Below are 17,863 nucleotides of genomic sequence, written 5' to 3'. Positions count from 1 at the left end.
TGGAGAATTAAACCCCAATATGCAAATAGACCAAAACTTACAAAAGTGTAAGACCTCGTGACTGGTCATCCATTTTGTGACCATTCTTAGTTCACCTCGGGTGTAGACCTGGTCAGGCTCTTGTGCTGCCCAAGGTGTATCCTAACGGCCCCTCCCTGGCCCTGCTGCCCACTGCTTGGATGCTGCCGGGGACGTTTGGCTTTCTGGGCTGCGAGTACTCATGGCCGGGTCATGCCCAGCCTCTCTCATCCACCAGCACCCCCAAGTACTTCTCAACAGGGCTGCTCTGGTCTGTTCATCCCCAGCCTGTGTTGGTATATGGGGTTGTCCCCACCCACATGTAACACTTTGCACTTGGGTTTGTTGAACCTGGTTAGGTTCCCATGGGTCGACTTCTTGAGTTTGTCCAGGTCTTTCGTCTCACATCATCATCCTTTCTCTGCACTTGCAACACTTCAGATTGAATTTCCTTTCAATAGCATGGTCAATTTATATAGAAATTATCCATCAATTCATCAATATTTACAAGACTCAAAAAAAGTTTTATTTTACTGAAAAGCTGTCGTAACATATCATGTGTGCATGGAATCACTACTCGAAGTTAATTGAAAATTTCTCTCTTTTTTTTTTTTTGATTCCTTCATTCTACTTAAAATATCTTAATTGTTTTAGTATAGTTACTCTCAGCCTTTTCCTTTCATCTGTCTATGATATTCTTTTTCTTATTTAGAATTTCACAAAATACTTATCACCTGCACTTCTGCCTTCTGGTTGCATTATCAGTTTTCCCTCTTCTTTCACATGCCTTTACACATAATCATGTTTGTTCTGATCTGCCAGGTCTTTAACTTTGGTTTTCATGGGCAGGCTCAGAGTTCTCAGGCTCAACTGATCTTTAGAAAAGTGGTATCACCTTTCAACAACTTGCAGAGCAACAAAGACCAGTGTGACTTCCAGTGGTAGAAAAGGTAGTGAAAATAAAACTTGATCTGAACTTTCGATGGAAAAAGCCTGTATGAAGGTTTCTCTAAACTTTTTTTTTTTTTTTTAATTAGTAAGATGCTAAATAATTTCCCTTATTTGAGTCAGTTTTGCCTGGGATAGTAATTGGTGAGTGATCTCTCCCTGTCCTTATTTGAACTCATCTGCCTTTTGTTGTAACTTTTCCCCCATCTAGTTGAAGAGGGGGAGCAATAGAGTGTCTAGGTGGTCACCTGAAGCCAACTTTAGACAGCTCTGATGTGACAAAAATAGATAGTACCTAATTCTCAGTAATTTTACTAATAGAGTAAAATCCCAATTGCCAGAAATTTAGTTTCTTGATTTGAGCTGCAAAATGCTACAAAATGTTGAAGACAGGTTTGTTTTTATTGCCAAGACAGAGCATTATAAAGTTATGATTATAAAAATATATAAAAGAGTAGAAGCCACTACTTTCTTACCTTGAACTTTTTTGAAAACTCTCACATTCATAAACTTTAAAAATCTGTCTGCATAAAAACTTGGTCGGTGAACTGAAACAGTATCCTACAAGATTGAAAAATATCACAGTCACATTTTCCACAAGTAAATCACAAGTAAGATGTCAAGAAATAAGATGGACACCTCAGGTGAACTATATTATGCATTTCAGGTATAGTGAAAGCTAGTGAATCATTACCACTTTTTTCCCTTTGAAAGGTTAATTCATCGAGAACTTTTCAGGTATTTCATTTATGAAATTATGAGTTATGAATTATACAGCTATATTCTGCAAAATCTTCCACGCATTTGAAATGAATTTTTTCAAATTAGGTTTATTTTTCAGTTATAGATTCATCAATGTTCTATTAGGTGGCTAGACAGGTCTAAGGAAGTTGTAAGGACAAACTAATATTATTAGTTGTTATTTGAAAGCTCAACAAATATAATCAGAGCATGTATTGGGAAGATTTCAGCAGCAGCTCAAACCACGTGTTGAAGTTAGACTACAAATAATCAGAACTAGTTTTTTCCTGGTCAGCATGAGTCAAAGCTGAAATATCAGCCAGCTGAAACATCAGCAGTTAAAAAAAAAAAAAAAAAAAATCTACCTACCCCATCATAAACAAGAGCTTTCCAAGAATGTTCCAGCTTCTTCATTAACCTAAGTATGCAAAGAAATAAATCAGAACTGCTTTATAAAACTTCCACTTTTATAAGCAATTTCAGAATATTTTGCTTAGTGAAAATTCATTGAAAGTTGAAGTTAAACTTACCTGTAAGACTGGAGAATATCAATAATACCCATAAATAAAAGCAGGTTTTCACCTTTATAGCTTTTTGCTGGAATACCTCCCATTCTAAGAGAAACAACATAGTTAGAATATCTTTTAAGGCATCTCTGATCATCAGTTACCAGCTGAATTGTACCCACTTGTAAACCCAAAGGAACAGACAATATTCAAGCCAGATGCCACAATGCAAAGTCAGTCAAATGTGAGCCACCTAGCACGCAACAGATTTTAAATGGAACATTTGAGGGTTCTGGGACTCAGTGGCAAATATCTACCATTAAAAAAAAATGAGGAATATTTTAAGATACATTTTAAATAGAATTGGAAATATTCAGATGATCTGAAAATTGGAAGAAAGTATACATCAGTTTATTGCTAAAGAAAATATGTAACTTTAAATAAGGGAGAATTTTCTCACTTTATTCATCATAGGTAACAAGTCACAGAAAGTCCGCATATTAATGAAAGTCTGAAAAGGTTGTTTCATATATTTTTCACTAAACATTATGTATTACTGTGCTTTTCCAAAATTTCTTTACAGACAGGGAAGTGACAGATAAAGCAACAGAAAACAAACAAGCTGAGAATCCTGAATGCATGGGCCTCCAGTTGGTACACGGTCTGTACTGAGTCATGGACCTTCATTCTAAGACCCTCTTTTCCTACTCCTAGAGAAATGCTCCATTTTAGAACCTCAGCATTGTTTTTTGCTCTACTAGCCATTGGGTCTATCTGAGAGAGATAGTGCAAGGAGCCAAGGAAGGACTCCACTTGTTAGGATCTGAGTAGCACTATATTAGCTCAAGTGGTGTGGGTGCTCAGGGTGACAGCTAGTGCAACACCTCTGCCATCATACAACATGATGTATCTGACCATCTTTCTATGTTAATGTGAGTTGTAAAAACCAAGTGAAATAAAGTGCTGTCTAATTATAGTCTAGAGTTCTCAGTGTCTGGAAACTCTATATGAATGGTAAATATCATAATTTCTTTCACTTCTTTGCTGTAGGTTTAACCACAGATTTCTATATCATTAGTTGTATTTACCTACACCGCTCCCTTGAGAACCACGAGAAAAGTAAATCCTTAGTTTTATATTAAATCCTCATTATAATGAAGGACTGATTATGTGCAATGTTGAATGGTGACAATAATGCTCTCACAGCACTTAATATATTATGAAGGAAACAACAGAATAATGATTGTCCATATATTCAGATTTCTATTAAAGTTTTTGCTAGACAGAAAAATAGGAGAAAAACATCAGTTCTTAATCTCAGGAAATATAATATATGACTGCACTTCAGTTGTCAATGATATCATTCTATGTACATTGAGTATACTACTTCAAGATTAAAACAATGCCATTTCAATGTTAATTTATAGTTTTGGTTTGGTCTCACCAGGCTACTCCCAGTTTAAATTAGATTATAGCTGGGACTCTTGTAATAGCTGTCTAATAACATCTGTTTTATAATAGAATGCATGTGTGCATATGTAATTCACTCTGAATTATAATGTATTTAAAGCTGATCAATCTACTGACCAACATTCCAATTTCATGCTCTGCAGCAAATCTTCATAATGCAGCTTTTGAAAAAGAAAAAAAAAAAAAAGGCTTAATCTTTCAATTCCTGGAATGCAGCATACTCATGAATGTTTTGCCTGCTAATAGTTTTAATAGTAATCTTAAGAGCAGGTTACAGCACTTACGTGTTTGTTGTCTCTCTGGTGATAGAGTCTCCAGACTTCCCAGGGCCCTGTATAGATTCCATGGCTGTGGAATAGAGAACTTTCTGCCCTCCATGGCGTTTTGTGTCTGACGCACTCTGGGAACACTCTCCTTTTTCTTTCATGTTACTGTTCAATATGTGGATTCCCAGAAGCAGACTGTAATCCATGATCTTAAAACTTTCTAGAACCTACCAAAGAAGGAATGACTATACTGAAACCACAAAAGAATTACACAGCAGCATTTTGCAAACCTAAGTGAAAATAGGCTCTCAAGGCACAAGCTTCTCTTTCCAGAAAGTGTTTGAAATTACTGTTAAACAAAATTCTTTTACTACCCCACACAAGTCAAAGGGCCAAATATCTAATTAGCTGAATGCTCTACTAACAAGTGGGAAAGAAAGATGCACAGCTGAAATGTAATGTGATGTTTTGTAGTCAAGGAAGATAAATCCAGGCAGCATAATTTCCTTTATAGCAAATAATCAATTAATGGTTCCATCATGTACTTATGAACAACACATTTTTAAAATTATCTCTAATCCACATTCCAGACCTCCTGAGCGTTTTTGCCTGTACTCCTTTCTTATCTCCCCTCCACCTCCTATTTATAACAGAGGCCATACTTTTGGAGAACTTTCAAAGGTCAGCAAAAGTATTTGCTACCACCCCCATATTAGCAGTTAATGGGATTGGAGTATAAAAATCATGTTCATCTCTACTAGATGAATAGGGCCTATCTAAACTTGAAGGACAAGTTCTGCTTCTGAAGCATGACTTAATCAACCAACCTTCTCTTCTAGCTCTACCAACCATTTCTGTCTCTGGCAGCATTTCTTCTCTCACATACAAGTACTTTCATTTGTTCTCGTCAGCTACACCATGACGAAGTCTGGCATGCTGTCATTGACAGGCTATACAGCTCAAGTTGATACCCAAACATGAGTTAAAGCAACCTGTGATCACACCTAGTAATATAACCAAACTGTTCACAGACAGCAACTGTGTTTAATTTCTTACACAATGGTGCTACTAAGTGGAGGAAGAAACACCACTAACAGCCAGGAGGGATATGCTGTGCCACTCACCTCTCCTTTACCTCATGCCACTCAGCAGTGATATGTTTCGGCACATAGTGCCCAAAGATAATGGTGTAATTGTTGTCACAGAATCAAGAGGCAGTAGTACATCTTTTTACATGAACAAGAAAAAACGTGTTTTTACAGAGATGAGAGCAGATTCCAGGTATGTACTTTTGATGAAGATTATCCAAGCATAAATATTTTTAGATAAGCAGAAACATCCCTTCTCTTAGTTAAAAAAAAAAAAAAGAAAGCAAGCAATTTCAGCACTTGCATAGGTTAAAAAAACTATATGGCAGTAAATCAGAAACTTAGTATGCCTCTGTATGTCTAATCATGAGGTTTTAATACCACTTATCCTAATTGTTGGAAAAATACTCATTGCTCAGATAACCCGACCAGTGATGAAACAAAGCGTAACACACTGTAATCTAAATGTAGAAAGGCACAAAATCAGACCTGATTTTCAGACTCAAAGAATGACTTTGGTTTGCTCTTGTGTAGTGGGATCCTACACAGTGATGCCTTAGTTCAAATGGGACAAGAAAAAGGCTGCTAATGTATGCCCTTAGTAGTCCATAGCATCTTCTGGTGATAGAACTCACAGAATATTTCATACACAACAAAAAAGAATATTCTAACCACAAGATTCTGAAATTTTATTGTGCATTGTGTGGAAATGTTTGTGGTTTACAATCATAAATCGCAAAAATAGCAAGGCTAACAGGTACAAATGCACTTGGTGCAAAAAACTTCTAAAATGTTCTTTACTGCTTACTTATTGTTACCCTTTACTCAGACTTTCTCAAAAAGAAATTACAATATAATGTATTACTTAAAAATATGTAATCAATGAATGTTTGCCATCAAATGCTGAAAGTAAATTCTGGATAGGCTGAAAAATAACATCTCAGCAGCACAGTAAGCAACACTGTTCATTCAAAACCAGAACAGCAGATAGTCAGGCTTGGGAAAAGCATTGCCACAGTTATATTAATTTATTTTACAGTTATAAATTACTGCTGACAGCTCTGCCTTCAACATATTCTTTACTGCATTTTGAATTAGGTCATATTAGACACATGATTTTACTGCATTAATTACATAACCTATGTCTAGGATTGGATGTAGTCTCATGGGAGGCTGTGCTGTAATGTGCTGCTCCTTCTTCCACAGGGACCTCTTATGTGATAAAATCAATCCTTCTTACTACATCAGTTCATCACTGCCACTTATACCCACACTACTTGTACAGTACAACAGACTATGCCTTGAGAATTTATGATTTTGGTGCAGGATTACTGAAAAACATCATAAAAACAAGTAGCTATTTCATTATTACAGTTCATTTTCAGACTCAAACATGTTCACATGCGATGGATTAACTGCAGTACAAATTCTTATAAACTGCACACAGCATAAGAACCCTTGTCCCCATACACTCTGTTCATGGCCCTACTCAGAGGTGGCATTGTACTGTCCACAAAGTGTCTTCAGGATATCATGACATGATCTGGCCCTGTCTGCCTACAGCTTTGATGTACAGTTCTGATTACTTTCCCTTAGAAATGTGATAACCAAACCAACCACTCCTTACACAAATGGACCTTTGTGGCCATATTTAAGCATGTTTTGCTCCCCATTTGTTTCTAATGAAACTTCTGGTAAGAAATAATTAGCCAGAATAACAAGAAAGAATCTCATAAATCAGCACCCAACAAAACTTTGTGTCAAACTCCTCAGTCTATATTGAGACAGCCGCCTTACTTCTTGATAGAAGTAAATCAGTTGGATTTACAGCTGAATATACCTGAGGGATTCTCACATATGTATCTTCATTAATATTTAAAGTACCAAATTGTGACAATTTTTTAAATATGTAAGTAACATATAGCAGACACAGTTGTACAAAATAATCTGTTTCAACAAAGACAAGTTACAAAACGCAGAACATCAAGACATTTCTGTGCTGAGGTTTGTTTGCAGATACTTTTGATGATTTTAGGACTGCTTTTGAGATGTAGCAAGTTTTTGCCACAAAGGCATCAAAATGATAACCTAATCTAATGAAAAAAACCCCACTCAAATAAAATACAGTATTACATGGCTATATTCAGAGCAAAAGGAGAAAGCCTTAAGAAACACCTGACTCTAACCATATGAGATCACTAGAAATTTACATAAACTCCTAGAAATGTATTACTTGTGTAGCTAAAGGGAGGAAACCCCCAATCTTTGCTCATGTAACCATTCTGACATGTACGGTGCTAACAAAATGGCACTGCCGGGTTACAGCAAGAATGGTCTTAATCATGCTGTGTACTAACAAGTGGTGTATTTGATAATGACAAGTAAACCTTCAGTTCATTAACTTAACATTAAATTGTTCATCTTGGTAGTATTTATATTGGTGTTAATTCACTAGCTACACAGATTCTGTCAACACAGTGTTGTCACTTGGTCACCAAGTACAGCTGTCAAGGCTGGCTTCAGCTGCTCTGAAAACTTCCAGATGGCAAGTGACATGCCTTGTAGCCTTAAGCACTATTTTGTTTCATACCACATAAAAACCCACAGTAAAATGGCATCACAAAATACGTTGTTTCAGAACATGAAAAATTAACTCTGAATCAGATTTTCTTTTCTCTGATCTTATCAGATGTTAAAGTATTCTGCGAATCATCTTAGGCATGGTTACACTCCACTTTCTCAGCCAGTGACTAACAGAGCAAAATAAGTATTTCTGCCATGAAATGTCATTTTTTATTTTATATGCAGCCAGCCCAAACTACACACTATCTGGCAGAGAAATCTGCATTTTCATTTGCTATCCATGCAAAACAACATGCAAAAAAGTCAGCAGATCATTTCCATAAAAGAGTCAAGAAAAATACAGCTCAGAAGAAAAAAATTATAAGCTTATCTAATGAAAGTATAAATGGATAACCATGCAAGGAGGTATTTCCTCTCCTACAAGCATTTTGGACAAGCACCATAGGAATTAACACAGTAGAAAGAAGACTGATTTTAAAACAAATCAATAATTACTTTTCAACATAATGAGCTATGTGAAATAAACACCAGTTAAAGGACTGTCTCACAAAATATGCATTTCTTAGGAACAATTTCACAAATGTCAATGCCTAGAAATGGATCTGGTTTAGAAAAGATCTATCCTAAGAAAATGAATCACTACATTCCCTCCAAAGCATGGGTGGAATCACTTCCTATTTCAACAGAATTCTCAAAATATATTGTTAACTAACACTCTGAAACTAACTATCTGGATTCTGATTTTAAAAGTAAAAGTAATGAGAAATTCCTAATGTCAATTGATACTATGGAAGTGACAATATATAAAGATACAAGAGATCCACAGCATCATGCTATGGTCATTTCCCTCAAACTACCATTTCTGACAAAGAGGCCCTTCATCTAAGATTAGTATGTTCTCCATCTCCATGCTGCATCATGCCATCTTTTATTCTGTCCTATGCTGCAGTTTAATATTTCATTAAGTTATGCCAACACTACTGTTTGTAAGGATATGCTTACTAAAGTTATTTGGCTTGAAGAATTATCTATGTAGACCCTTTGAGGTAGAAAAAAGGCAAAAAACTGCAACACACACTGCACATGCTACTAAGGGTTTTGAAAAATTCTGGGGATAAATTTGGTCATACGAGGTCTCCATCACAGTTGCTATAGCACAAAACAGATGTGCATTCACAACATAAAACTTTTGTAGCAAGTAGCTAAAACAACAACGATAAAAATAATATCCTAATCTCAACTTTGGAGATATGATCCTTTTAATCTTTAAATTTCCTGGTCTTCACAGGCTTCTTCATTAGTTGCTTTTAAAATGTAATTTCCTCAGAACAGCTCAGTGTTCTTTGCCACAAAGGTAAAATGCAGACTCTCAAAAGCCATTCATTTTTCAATTGTAAAAAAATCTTTAAATTATTTTTTTGCTCTTAAAAACTACATGTCCACAATTTGTTTGGACACTACTTCTCCAACAAGGCAAGGCAAGGACAGTTACAGTAAGTCTCAGCAATAGTCTGGAATTGGAAAGCTAGTTCAAATTTTCAATTATGTACATTGTACATATGATAAACTCATGAATGTTCCATCTTTAGGAACACTGTAATATTACCGTCCTTGGTTAGTAAAGGTGCAAATACTGCAAAATGAACTGTGAGCAAAGTTTTCAGACCCTGTCATCTCAAATGTGAACAAAACAAACAGGGAATTCAGCAGGAGCTGAACAATGCTATCAACTTGTTCTTTCCCCAGCACAGATAATCTGGAGGCACCAGCCCATGAGGATCACTACAAGCAACTCAGGTCCATTCTCTAACTGGGCAGGTCACGCAACTTCTCACCAGCGCTGCCAGGAGGTGTGACAGGCCAGAACTGATACTCCAGCAGTGGCCCACCCCTGCAGCACTGCATTCCTTGGGAAAGGAGCTGTGTGTCAGTTGTCAAGATGATCTGTGTTGGCTGAGCAGATGTATCAGGAGGCCAATTCAGCTAAGCAAGGAAACCACAGCACAGCTTGTATGTGAAAAGCCAGCATACAGGACAGGTGAGAACAGACAGGCTAGAAACAAGGAATAGAGAAACATTGTCTGGGCATCTAGGGATGGCAGCTGTGGTCAAGGAAGCCAAAGGCCAGACAGAGTTGAGACTGGCAAGGAATATCAAGACACAGAGAAAAGCTGACCAAGGAAAACACGGGTCCATTGCTGAATAGAGCAGGAGATTCAGTGGCAGCAGTCACAGACCGTAGCAGGTTCCCACCACCACGATCTTTCATTACCAGGAAATTCTGCCAGGCCTCTGAACTTAGCGATGGATCTTAAGGAGGAGAAGGTCTAGCAGCCAGGTGGGACGTTTATATTTAAAGAGTAGGAGAAAAGTCCATGGACTTGTTTAAATAGAAAAAAAAAGGCAGTTAATTTTTTTATATACATATAACTTTCAGTGTATTTATATACATATATCTACAGATACATATACTTTATTGTGTTTATGTGTAGTTATGTAAATACACTGATTACTGTAGGATAATTTTCTTCTTTACTTTTAATACTTTTACAATTTTGCTGGGCCTTTAAGAACTCCACACTAACCTTAGAGTTGTTAATTTAAGATATACACTGAAAAGGATTATGTTAGCACTCAATGTAGCAGGAATTTTCCCAGACTTTCAAAGAATCAGTAGGAGTCCCTTTATATGTAACAATTAAATGATTGATCCTTGTTTTTACTTTTCATTCCAGTTCCGTCTTTTAGATTTCCACTATTATTTCCAATACAATAGATTCCCCTAGGCTTTGACTGGGTAAGTAACCTTGTACAAGTGTGGGCTGCACAGAAAGGCATCCAGATCCCCAGATGTGACATACTGATGCATTCTGTGTCATCACATATGGTAGGAGCTCAGGAAACACTCACTGCAAGAGGCTACAGAGAGAACAGTGTGTTGTGTTAGATAAATGTCTCATGCTGAATATGCAGCTGAACATTATGTCACACAAAACAGCTTTACAAACCAATCACAAGGCATTGCAGGACTTCTGTGAGAGTTAAACAAAAAGTTCTATTCATGTGCAAAAACAATGCTTTCCATCTTGTACCACAGGTGGCAGTGAACAACAAACTGATATTCAGGGTGTCTCTTCTATGTCGTGAGTTCAGACTATCCATTTTGCCTTTTTTATTATGAAATTCTTAAGATTTCCCTCAGATAAAGCAAATTTTTTCTCTCCAAAATTCTGGGAAGCTCTGAGAGATCTGGACTCTTCCTTTTCCTACTTTATATTTTCTTACCCATGCTACAGGAAAAAAAATATTTTACAGTAACTCTCTCTGTCCATAACAGGAACTGATTCAGTTCACCAGGGTGGTCTCAAAGAGCAATGATAGGTATCCCTCTTCTGCCTTGAAAATATTATGTGGACAGCTTTTATGTGGACTTTTCGGCTGAAGAAGAAATTACCTTGCTCTAGAAATAAGACTGCTGCCACAAGGCCTGCATTCCCATTCCTAGCTAACCAAGAGACATATTCACAGCAACTCTATATACAGTTTATCATACATAATAAAGGTTCCACAGGGCTAACTATGCCTTGAGAAAAAAGTAATTAAAATCTCCAAATTAATGGAAATCATCATCATCAAATCTACTGGACTTTATTCCTGTATTAATCTGTATTGCCACAGATGGATTAGTGTAGTCCTGGATGCACTGAGAAATAGAGGGATAGCCCTGGAACTTAGGGTTGTACTAGATGATAAACTTAATGAGCTGGCAATGTGCTCTGGTTGCCAGAATGTCCAGCTGTATTCTGGGGTACACTGAGCACAGTACAGCCACCTGGTTTGAAGGAGGTGATTGTGCCACTACACTCAGCACTGGTGCAGCCTCACCTCAAGAACTGTGTGCAGTTTTGGGCTCTACAGTGTAAGGAGGAATATTAGAAAGTGTCCAAAGGAAGGCAACCAAGACGGCGAATGGACTACATATAGGGCATGATTTGGGAGGAGCAGAGGAGGACATTAGGCTTGAGGGTGGCAGAAAGGGTGGTGCTGATCTCTGGTGCCTGGTGATAGGATGCAAGGAAACAGTTTAAAGCTGCACTGGGGAAGTTCAGAGTGGGTAGAAGAAAAAGTCCTTCAGTGAGATGGTGGTCAAGCACTGGAACCAGTTCCGCAGTGAGAGAAGTGCTCATGGTCCCCAGTCTGTTAGTGTGCAAAAAGTATATGGACATTCTATTCTATGACTATGATTCAGATCACAGTAGTTTAACTAAAATACAGGATTCATCAGTGCTCTGACATCCATAGCTATCCCTCCTTAAATAGCATGGAAAACAAATGGAGGTTAAGTAAGCTGTACTGAGTAAATTTATAGCAGAGGTGAACACAGAAATTTAAATATATACTTACTCGACAGTCCCGCTGTAGTGTTTTCATTAGTGCACTGTGTGTTTCAGAGTCAAAATACAACCCTTCATGCATATCTTGCAGGAAATCCAGGTCTTTGAATGTAGGGTTGGACTTTTCCCTCTCTTTTCTTGATGCTCTCCGTTTGTATGTGGAGCCTTTCAAGTCGTATGTGAAATGCATTTTCAAGGCTCGTGGCAAAACATTGTTCATGACAACAATTCTAATATTAATGCCTCCTGATTGAACACAGTACAGCCCATAAAATTTGGGAAGAAGAGTCCTTGGATTCTGGTTCAGATTCTAAAACAAAAGAGATATTTTTAAATATGTCTATTTTCAATGAACTTCCATGCCTAAGAAAGGGGTTCTTTTAACACCAAAGGACATTAACATTAAGAAATTTGTGTATGTTTTCTTATTCAGCATAATTTTTCCAACCACTTGATTATCTTTGTGGGTTTCTATTCCAGAGAGCTAGCATAGGCACTGCCTTTTTGCCAGGAACTTATAAAGGCCAAGAGCAGAGCAGTAACTGCAGGTTTCTCTTTCTCACACAAAAGAACAGATTGGCAAAACCTAAAATCATCCCAAAGACTTATTATTTTTTTCTGACCTGAACAACCTTTGCATTTTACCTGCTGGAAGGAGTTTGGGTCAAATGTAGCTCTCATTATCTTGATTTGGATTCTGAGAAACAGAACCTCTCTCTCCATGAGGCTTTACACACTCAGGGTTAGTGCCAAATGACGAAGTTATTTCCAAAGGAGTGTGACATCGTAACAGACCCACAAGTGACCATCAGAACAGAAAAGTGTGAAATAATCCAAATTCCACAACAGGCAAAATAAATTAGGTAGGAGAGGATAACAGAGGTGAATAACAAAAAAGTACCTGCCACTATTGTCCTTTTTGATATGTCAGTACACATCTTTTTTTTTTTTACACACGCACACAGTGAATCCATGTTACTTTAATGCAATAATGACAACATTCTTCATTTTTAGTATAAGTGAGAGGGTAATTTTTCAAGTATTTACTTCAGAAAACAAAGCAAGAAAAGAAAGACAGTCATAAGTCTAATAATACGAAGTCCCACATACCACCCAGAAGAATCTCTGTTTGTGTGTATGAGTGGCTTTTGTTAAAAAAAAAAAGAAAATTAATTAAATTCTACTTACTTTTTTAATGAATGTGTTTCCCCACAGATGACACACAAAACCCAATACAATGGACTTAAAATTAGCCCTCAAAAAGCTCCATTTAAAAATTAAGTTTTGAACAAATTACATGGATTAAAGTATCATCATTGCTTTACTACATGAGAAATGGAAATTAGAAGTAGTTGGAAACAAAAGGGAAACTAACTGGTCTAGTTTCTTTGTCCACTCTGAGTGAAATGCAGAGGGTAGACAAACACCAAATGGAGAAAAAAAACTGAATTAGAAATTTAGAAACCTTATTTTGTTACTAGCTTATTAGAAGCAAAGTTTGGTATCAAATTAGATCATGACATGCAGCTTCATCTTGAATGCTAAAAGGGCAACAATTCTTATCTTAAATATATTCCTGATTTATATCTATTATTTCTGTTGGGTGTGTAGGGCATGAAGTACAAAGGCAGGTAAAAATGTAAAAAATATTACAAAAAAATACAGATAAACCTAGTGAAATATTTCAAGACAAATTAAACTGAATCTTCAGAAGTGTGACACGAAACAGGAGAAATAGAGGTAAAATACAGTCTTCAATTACTTACCATATAATAACCTGGCAACAGCTTCTGAAGAAACTCAGCCTCTTTGTGTTGAACTGTTTTGATGATGAATTCGTCACCACTAGTTACAAAAAATAAGGACCCACTGGCACCTGGGTTGGACAATTCAATTAAAGGCTCACTGCAGATTGAGTACTGGAAGAGACAAAAATTGCTTTTCACTGCCAATGCGTGCATTACTCAAACACAAGTGTAATATGAAGAACTGCAGGTTCAAGTAAGCACAAGAGAATCATGTAGCAACACTTCTGCTGCTGGCTGAGGTTTGGCAGGCCACTCTGCCCAGGCCATGCTGCACAACCATGGAAGAGCTGCTGGCAGCTGAGCATATGATCCCCCTTCAAGTCCCAAAGCAACAGGTGAATGTTCCTTTGGAGGGAAGCCAATGGTTGAGGCGGAAGGAGTTAATCTCCATGCTGTCAGCATAGCAAATTCTGAGTCAAAAACTTTGAGAAGACATTTTCATTGGAACTGTTTGCTTTTCATATCCATTTTTGAAAGAAATAGGTACAAGATGGCAGAAAAATAAACTGGGAGTAGAGGTTTCTCATTATAGACAAAGAGGCAGATCCTATTCTTTGCAACTGGGATTTAAACCACTAGACTGATAAACTTGATATAGCCATAGTTACTAATTTTAGTATAGTAACTAATTTTTTAAAATATTTTACTGGTTTTGTGATTGAAAACTGCTTGAAACAGAAAAAACCTCAATACCAGTAAGCAAGAAAAACTGGAATTTGAAGGACCATTATATTGCATATGTAGACAGATTTCCTCTTCCACAGGACATGTTAAGAATTACAATCACATCAGGGAGGAAAAGGACACCAAAGACTGCACATTTCTAATAGAACCATATCTCATACAGAGACTAATGTTCATTTATTAAGTGTCCATAATCCCAAACTTCACTCAAATTAAATGGAGAGTAGACATTAAGCTCAAAATCATAGAAAAATCTTTTTATATTAAACTTGAAAACAGTGATACCAGAAAATTTAATAAATATGTTCTTTTGTGAGCACTTGAACTAAAGAAGCATGTTTCCTATGGACTCATGCCAGGGCCTTAATGCATCTTTTTATCCTAGCTTCAGCTAAGGCTCACAATTTTTAAGAGAATTTTGCATGATATATAAATATTTCCTCTCCCTGCTTCCACTCAATTCCAATTATTACAAAATACCTTTCTTTTTAATCCTATAGTTGCAATTTTCTTCAGAGAGAATGGCCATATCAATCTGAACACTGCAACAATTGCATTTTTCTTGCCAAAACATTGTATCTTCATGAGTAACTGTCACTTTGATAAACATTTGAATGCAATTATCCTAAATGTTTAAAGCTCAGTAGAACAGTATAACATACGCACGAGACATTGACCTACACTCTGCATTGGTCATTTTCCAGTAGTATGCAACTCTGTAAAAGGGTCCACCCACAAAATGCTGCTATACAAAGGGCCCACCAAATTTTGACTGGACACCTCAGAAAACCAAATCAAAACTAAAGGTAAGAAAAATCCCCAAGAGCCTGACAACTAAGTATTGATGATCAAGAAGTTTCCCTGCACAACGACAGTACTCCATGAGGTTTCCAGTGACAATTTAATTCTACCAGCTGTTCAAATATATTTTCGCATGCTATCCTGTCTGACTCCTACAGTGTGTTACTCTGCTCATCCTCCTTGGAAAAGGTGAAGCTTTAAATCTTGAGCTTTAGATCACTTCAAATTAACAGTGTAAACTCACATATGCTTGCTGTAATTTCTACTCTTATTTTACTTCACATGCCCTTCAGCCACAGCTGGACAATCATTTACTACTTACCACATACCACTTGTGTGTTTTCCTGTGCCAAAAGAAGAAAGAATCTGCAACAAGTTGTCTTTACTTGGAACTTCCCTCAGGGAATAGTCTTTTTCTATCTAAACTGGCTGACACAGATCTTATTCACAGCATGCAGTCTTTGTATACACATTAACTTCTGCTACTCCAAAGGCTTTCTTCATGGAAAAGAAGTTGCAGCTGATAACAACTTTACTCTAGGAAGCACAGTCTTTTTAGCAGCTGGCAACACAGCCCACATACTTCAGCTTTTGCCAAGTGCATAAAAAGAGGTAAGATAAATTACACATTGCATAATGACACTACTGTCACCCATTATGTTCTTGTCTCTAAGCTGGAGAGTCATAGGTTTGATGGATGGATCACTCAGTGGATAAGGAATTGGTCACACTCTAAGAGTTGTGGTCAATGGAAGAAAGGAATTCTTCACTCTAAGGACGTGAGGGCTTGGAATGTGTGGTCTAGAGAGGTTGTGGATGCCCCATCTTTAGAATTGTTCAATACTAGGCTGGATGGGGCTTTGAGCACCTGGTCTTGGGGAAGGCGTCCCTGCCCATGGCAGTGAAGTTGGAACTAAATCATCTTTAAGCTCCTTCCAATCTAACCATTCTATGACTCTATGATTCACAAAATTCCCAAACAACCTTATTTCCTTTCTACTACCATTTATAATTAAAATTAATTATATTTTTTTACATGTAACTATGGTCATGAGGACTAGTAACACAAAATCCATACATTGCACTAAAGAATTAAAATAAGACACCCACATTAAGATACCCACATTCTAACTAAATAAAAGCAAAACCAGCTAAGTTTTGCCTTCAGGCTTATAGTCCATATAGGAAGAAAAACCCAAGAAAACATTTGAACACAACAGAAACAATTTATTTAGTACTATATTAATATTTCAGAATCATCTAATCAATTTTTCTTTTTTATTCACCCAAGCCCTTTCAAATTCTTTTGGTTTTAAGGAAGCCATTATCAATATTGGAACAAAAGGACTTTAAAACTCACACAAAAAAGTGCACAATAAAATTCTGACATACAAAGTTGCTAATTTGTACAAGGACTCTGACTCCTTGGGTGACCCACCATGAAATAAACTGAACATTGGACAAACATCTAGAAGACAGGCAAACATCTAGAAGAAAATCCAGCTCAGCATTCACCTTACCCTTCCAAAAGCAGAACTACAGGAGAAATAAAATAGTGGATACTTGTCCTAGCAGTGTGCAAAGTGATTCCACCAAGTAAAGCCTGCTTTTACAATGTCAGCAAATTTGTAATTTCTTTTCTCATATAAATTGAACACTGTGAAGGAATAAGTCTTCATTTTATGAAATAGAGAGAACAAAGGAAGCATTCTAAAATGCTTCGTTTTTAGTCTGACACCCATGTTCCTCAAAGCTAGACAGGAACATTTGTAGATCTCACTTTGTAATGAAGGGTGTAAGTAATACAAGTCACACAAAAGTACTTAATTAGAACTGAATTGATAAAAGTCACAAAACTACTGATCATAACTTCTCTAGAAAAATTATCTGAATGATGTGGATGTTGCTCAAGTGAATTAAGAAAGCAGGTTTTTTATATGAATCATCTCAAAGATAAAGAATTCAAATTTTGTAAACATCAAAAATATTCACTAGTTATATACCCCTCCACACACAAAATTTTGTACTGATTTGGGTACTCTTAAGAATCCTTTTCTGCTGTAATGAAACTAGCATGCTGTACAATGATTTGTAACTCAAAGGAAAACTGCAGGCTCTTACCAAATAGTCATCAGGCTTGATACCAAAGAGTTCTCTGAAATAGCGGAAGGCAAGAGGTGCATATGTCTTAAATCTGAAGTCAGGGTAATGATGAGCAGGGGTAAGATTGCTGCCTTCACTGAAAACAAAAACAAACCAAACCAAATTACTGAACAATTACTAGCAGCTAGTTTTACCATAAAGCTGCCTAACTTGACTGTTTGCCTGCTGAGAAAGGAGCATAAATGCAGATAAACCTCTCTATCACCATTAACCATTGTAATAGAAATGTCTGTGAGACACTGCCAGCAAATTCCTTTTCCTCACCTTAAAGGAAATTACTGTTTTCACCACCTATATGTATTTGCATAAAGATCATGTTTAAACATGAACAGGACAAAGTCTGCAGTCCAGAAGTCCAGGGTAGAGACTGACTCCACTGCGTATTGAAAACTC

At 36.8% G+C, this 17,863-nt stretch overlaps 1 protein-coding gene across 2 annotated transcripts in view; it reads right to left on the bottom strand.

Moving 5' to 3' along the window:
• Positions 1 to 17,863, bottom strand: part of PIP5K1B (phosphatidylinositol-4-phosphate 5-kinase type 1 beta) — a 107,338-nt gene that overhangs the window by 30,316 nt on the left and 59,159 nt on the right. For both annotated transcript variants that reach the window (XM_066180775.1, XM_066180774.1), the window contains 7 exons: positions 17,429 to 17,546; positions 13,781 to 13,933; positions 12,025 to 12,324; positions 3,968 to 4,176; positions 2,238 to 2,321; positions 2,077 to 2,125; positions 1,443 to 1,527 (listed from right to left, as the gene is read on the bottom strand). In XM_066180775.1, coding sequence (XP_066036872.1) covers positions 1,443 to 1,527; positions 2,077 to 2,125; positions 2,238 to 2,321; positions 3,968 to 4,176; positions 12,025 to 12,324; positions 13,781 to 13,933; positions 17,429 to 17,546 — 998 coding nt within the window. The remainder of the gene's footprint in view (positions 1 to 1,442; positions 1,528 to 2,076; positions 2,126 to 2,237; positions 2,322 to 3,967; positions 4,177 to 12,024; positions 12,325 to 13,780; positions 13,934 to 17,428; positions 17,547 to 17,863) is intronic.

The sequence above is a fragment of the Chamaea fasciata genome, unplaced genomic scaffold (genome assembly GCF_029207755.1).
Source record: "Chamaea fasciata isolate MVZ Bird 193981 ecotype frontalis unplaced genomic scaffold, bChaFas1.0.hap1 SCAF_4, whole genome shotgun sequence".
Taxonomy (NCBI): domain Eukaryota; kingdom Metazoa; phylum Chordata; class Aves; order Passeriformes; family Sylviidae; genus Chamaea; species Chamaea fasciata.
The sequence above is the reverse complement of the archived record's forward strand: the minus strand, read 5'-3'. Positions and strand labels throughout refer to the sequence as shown.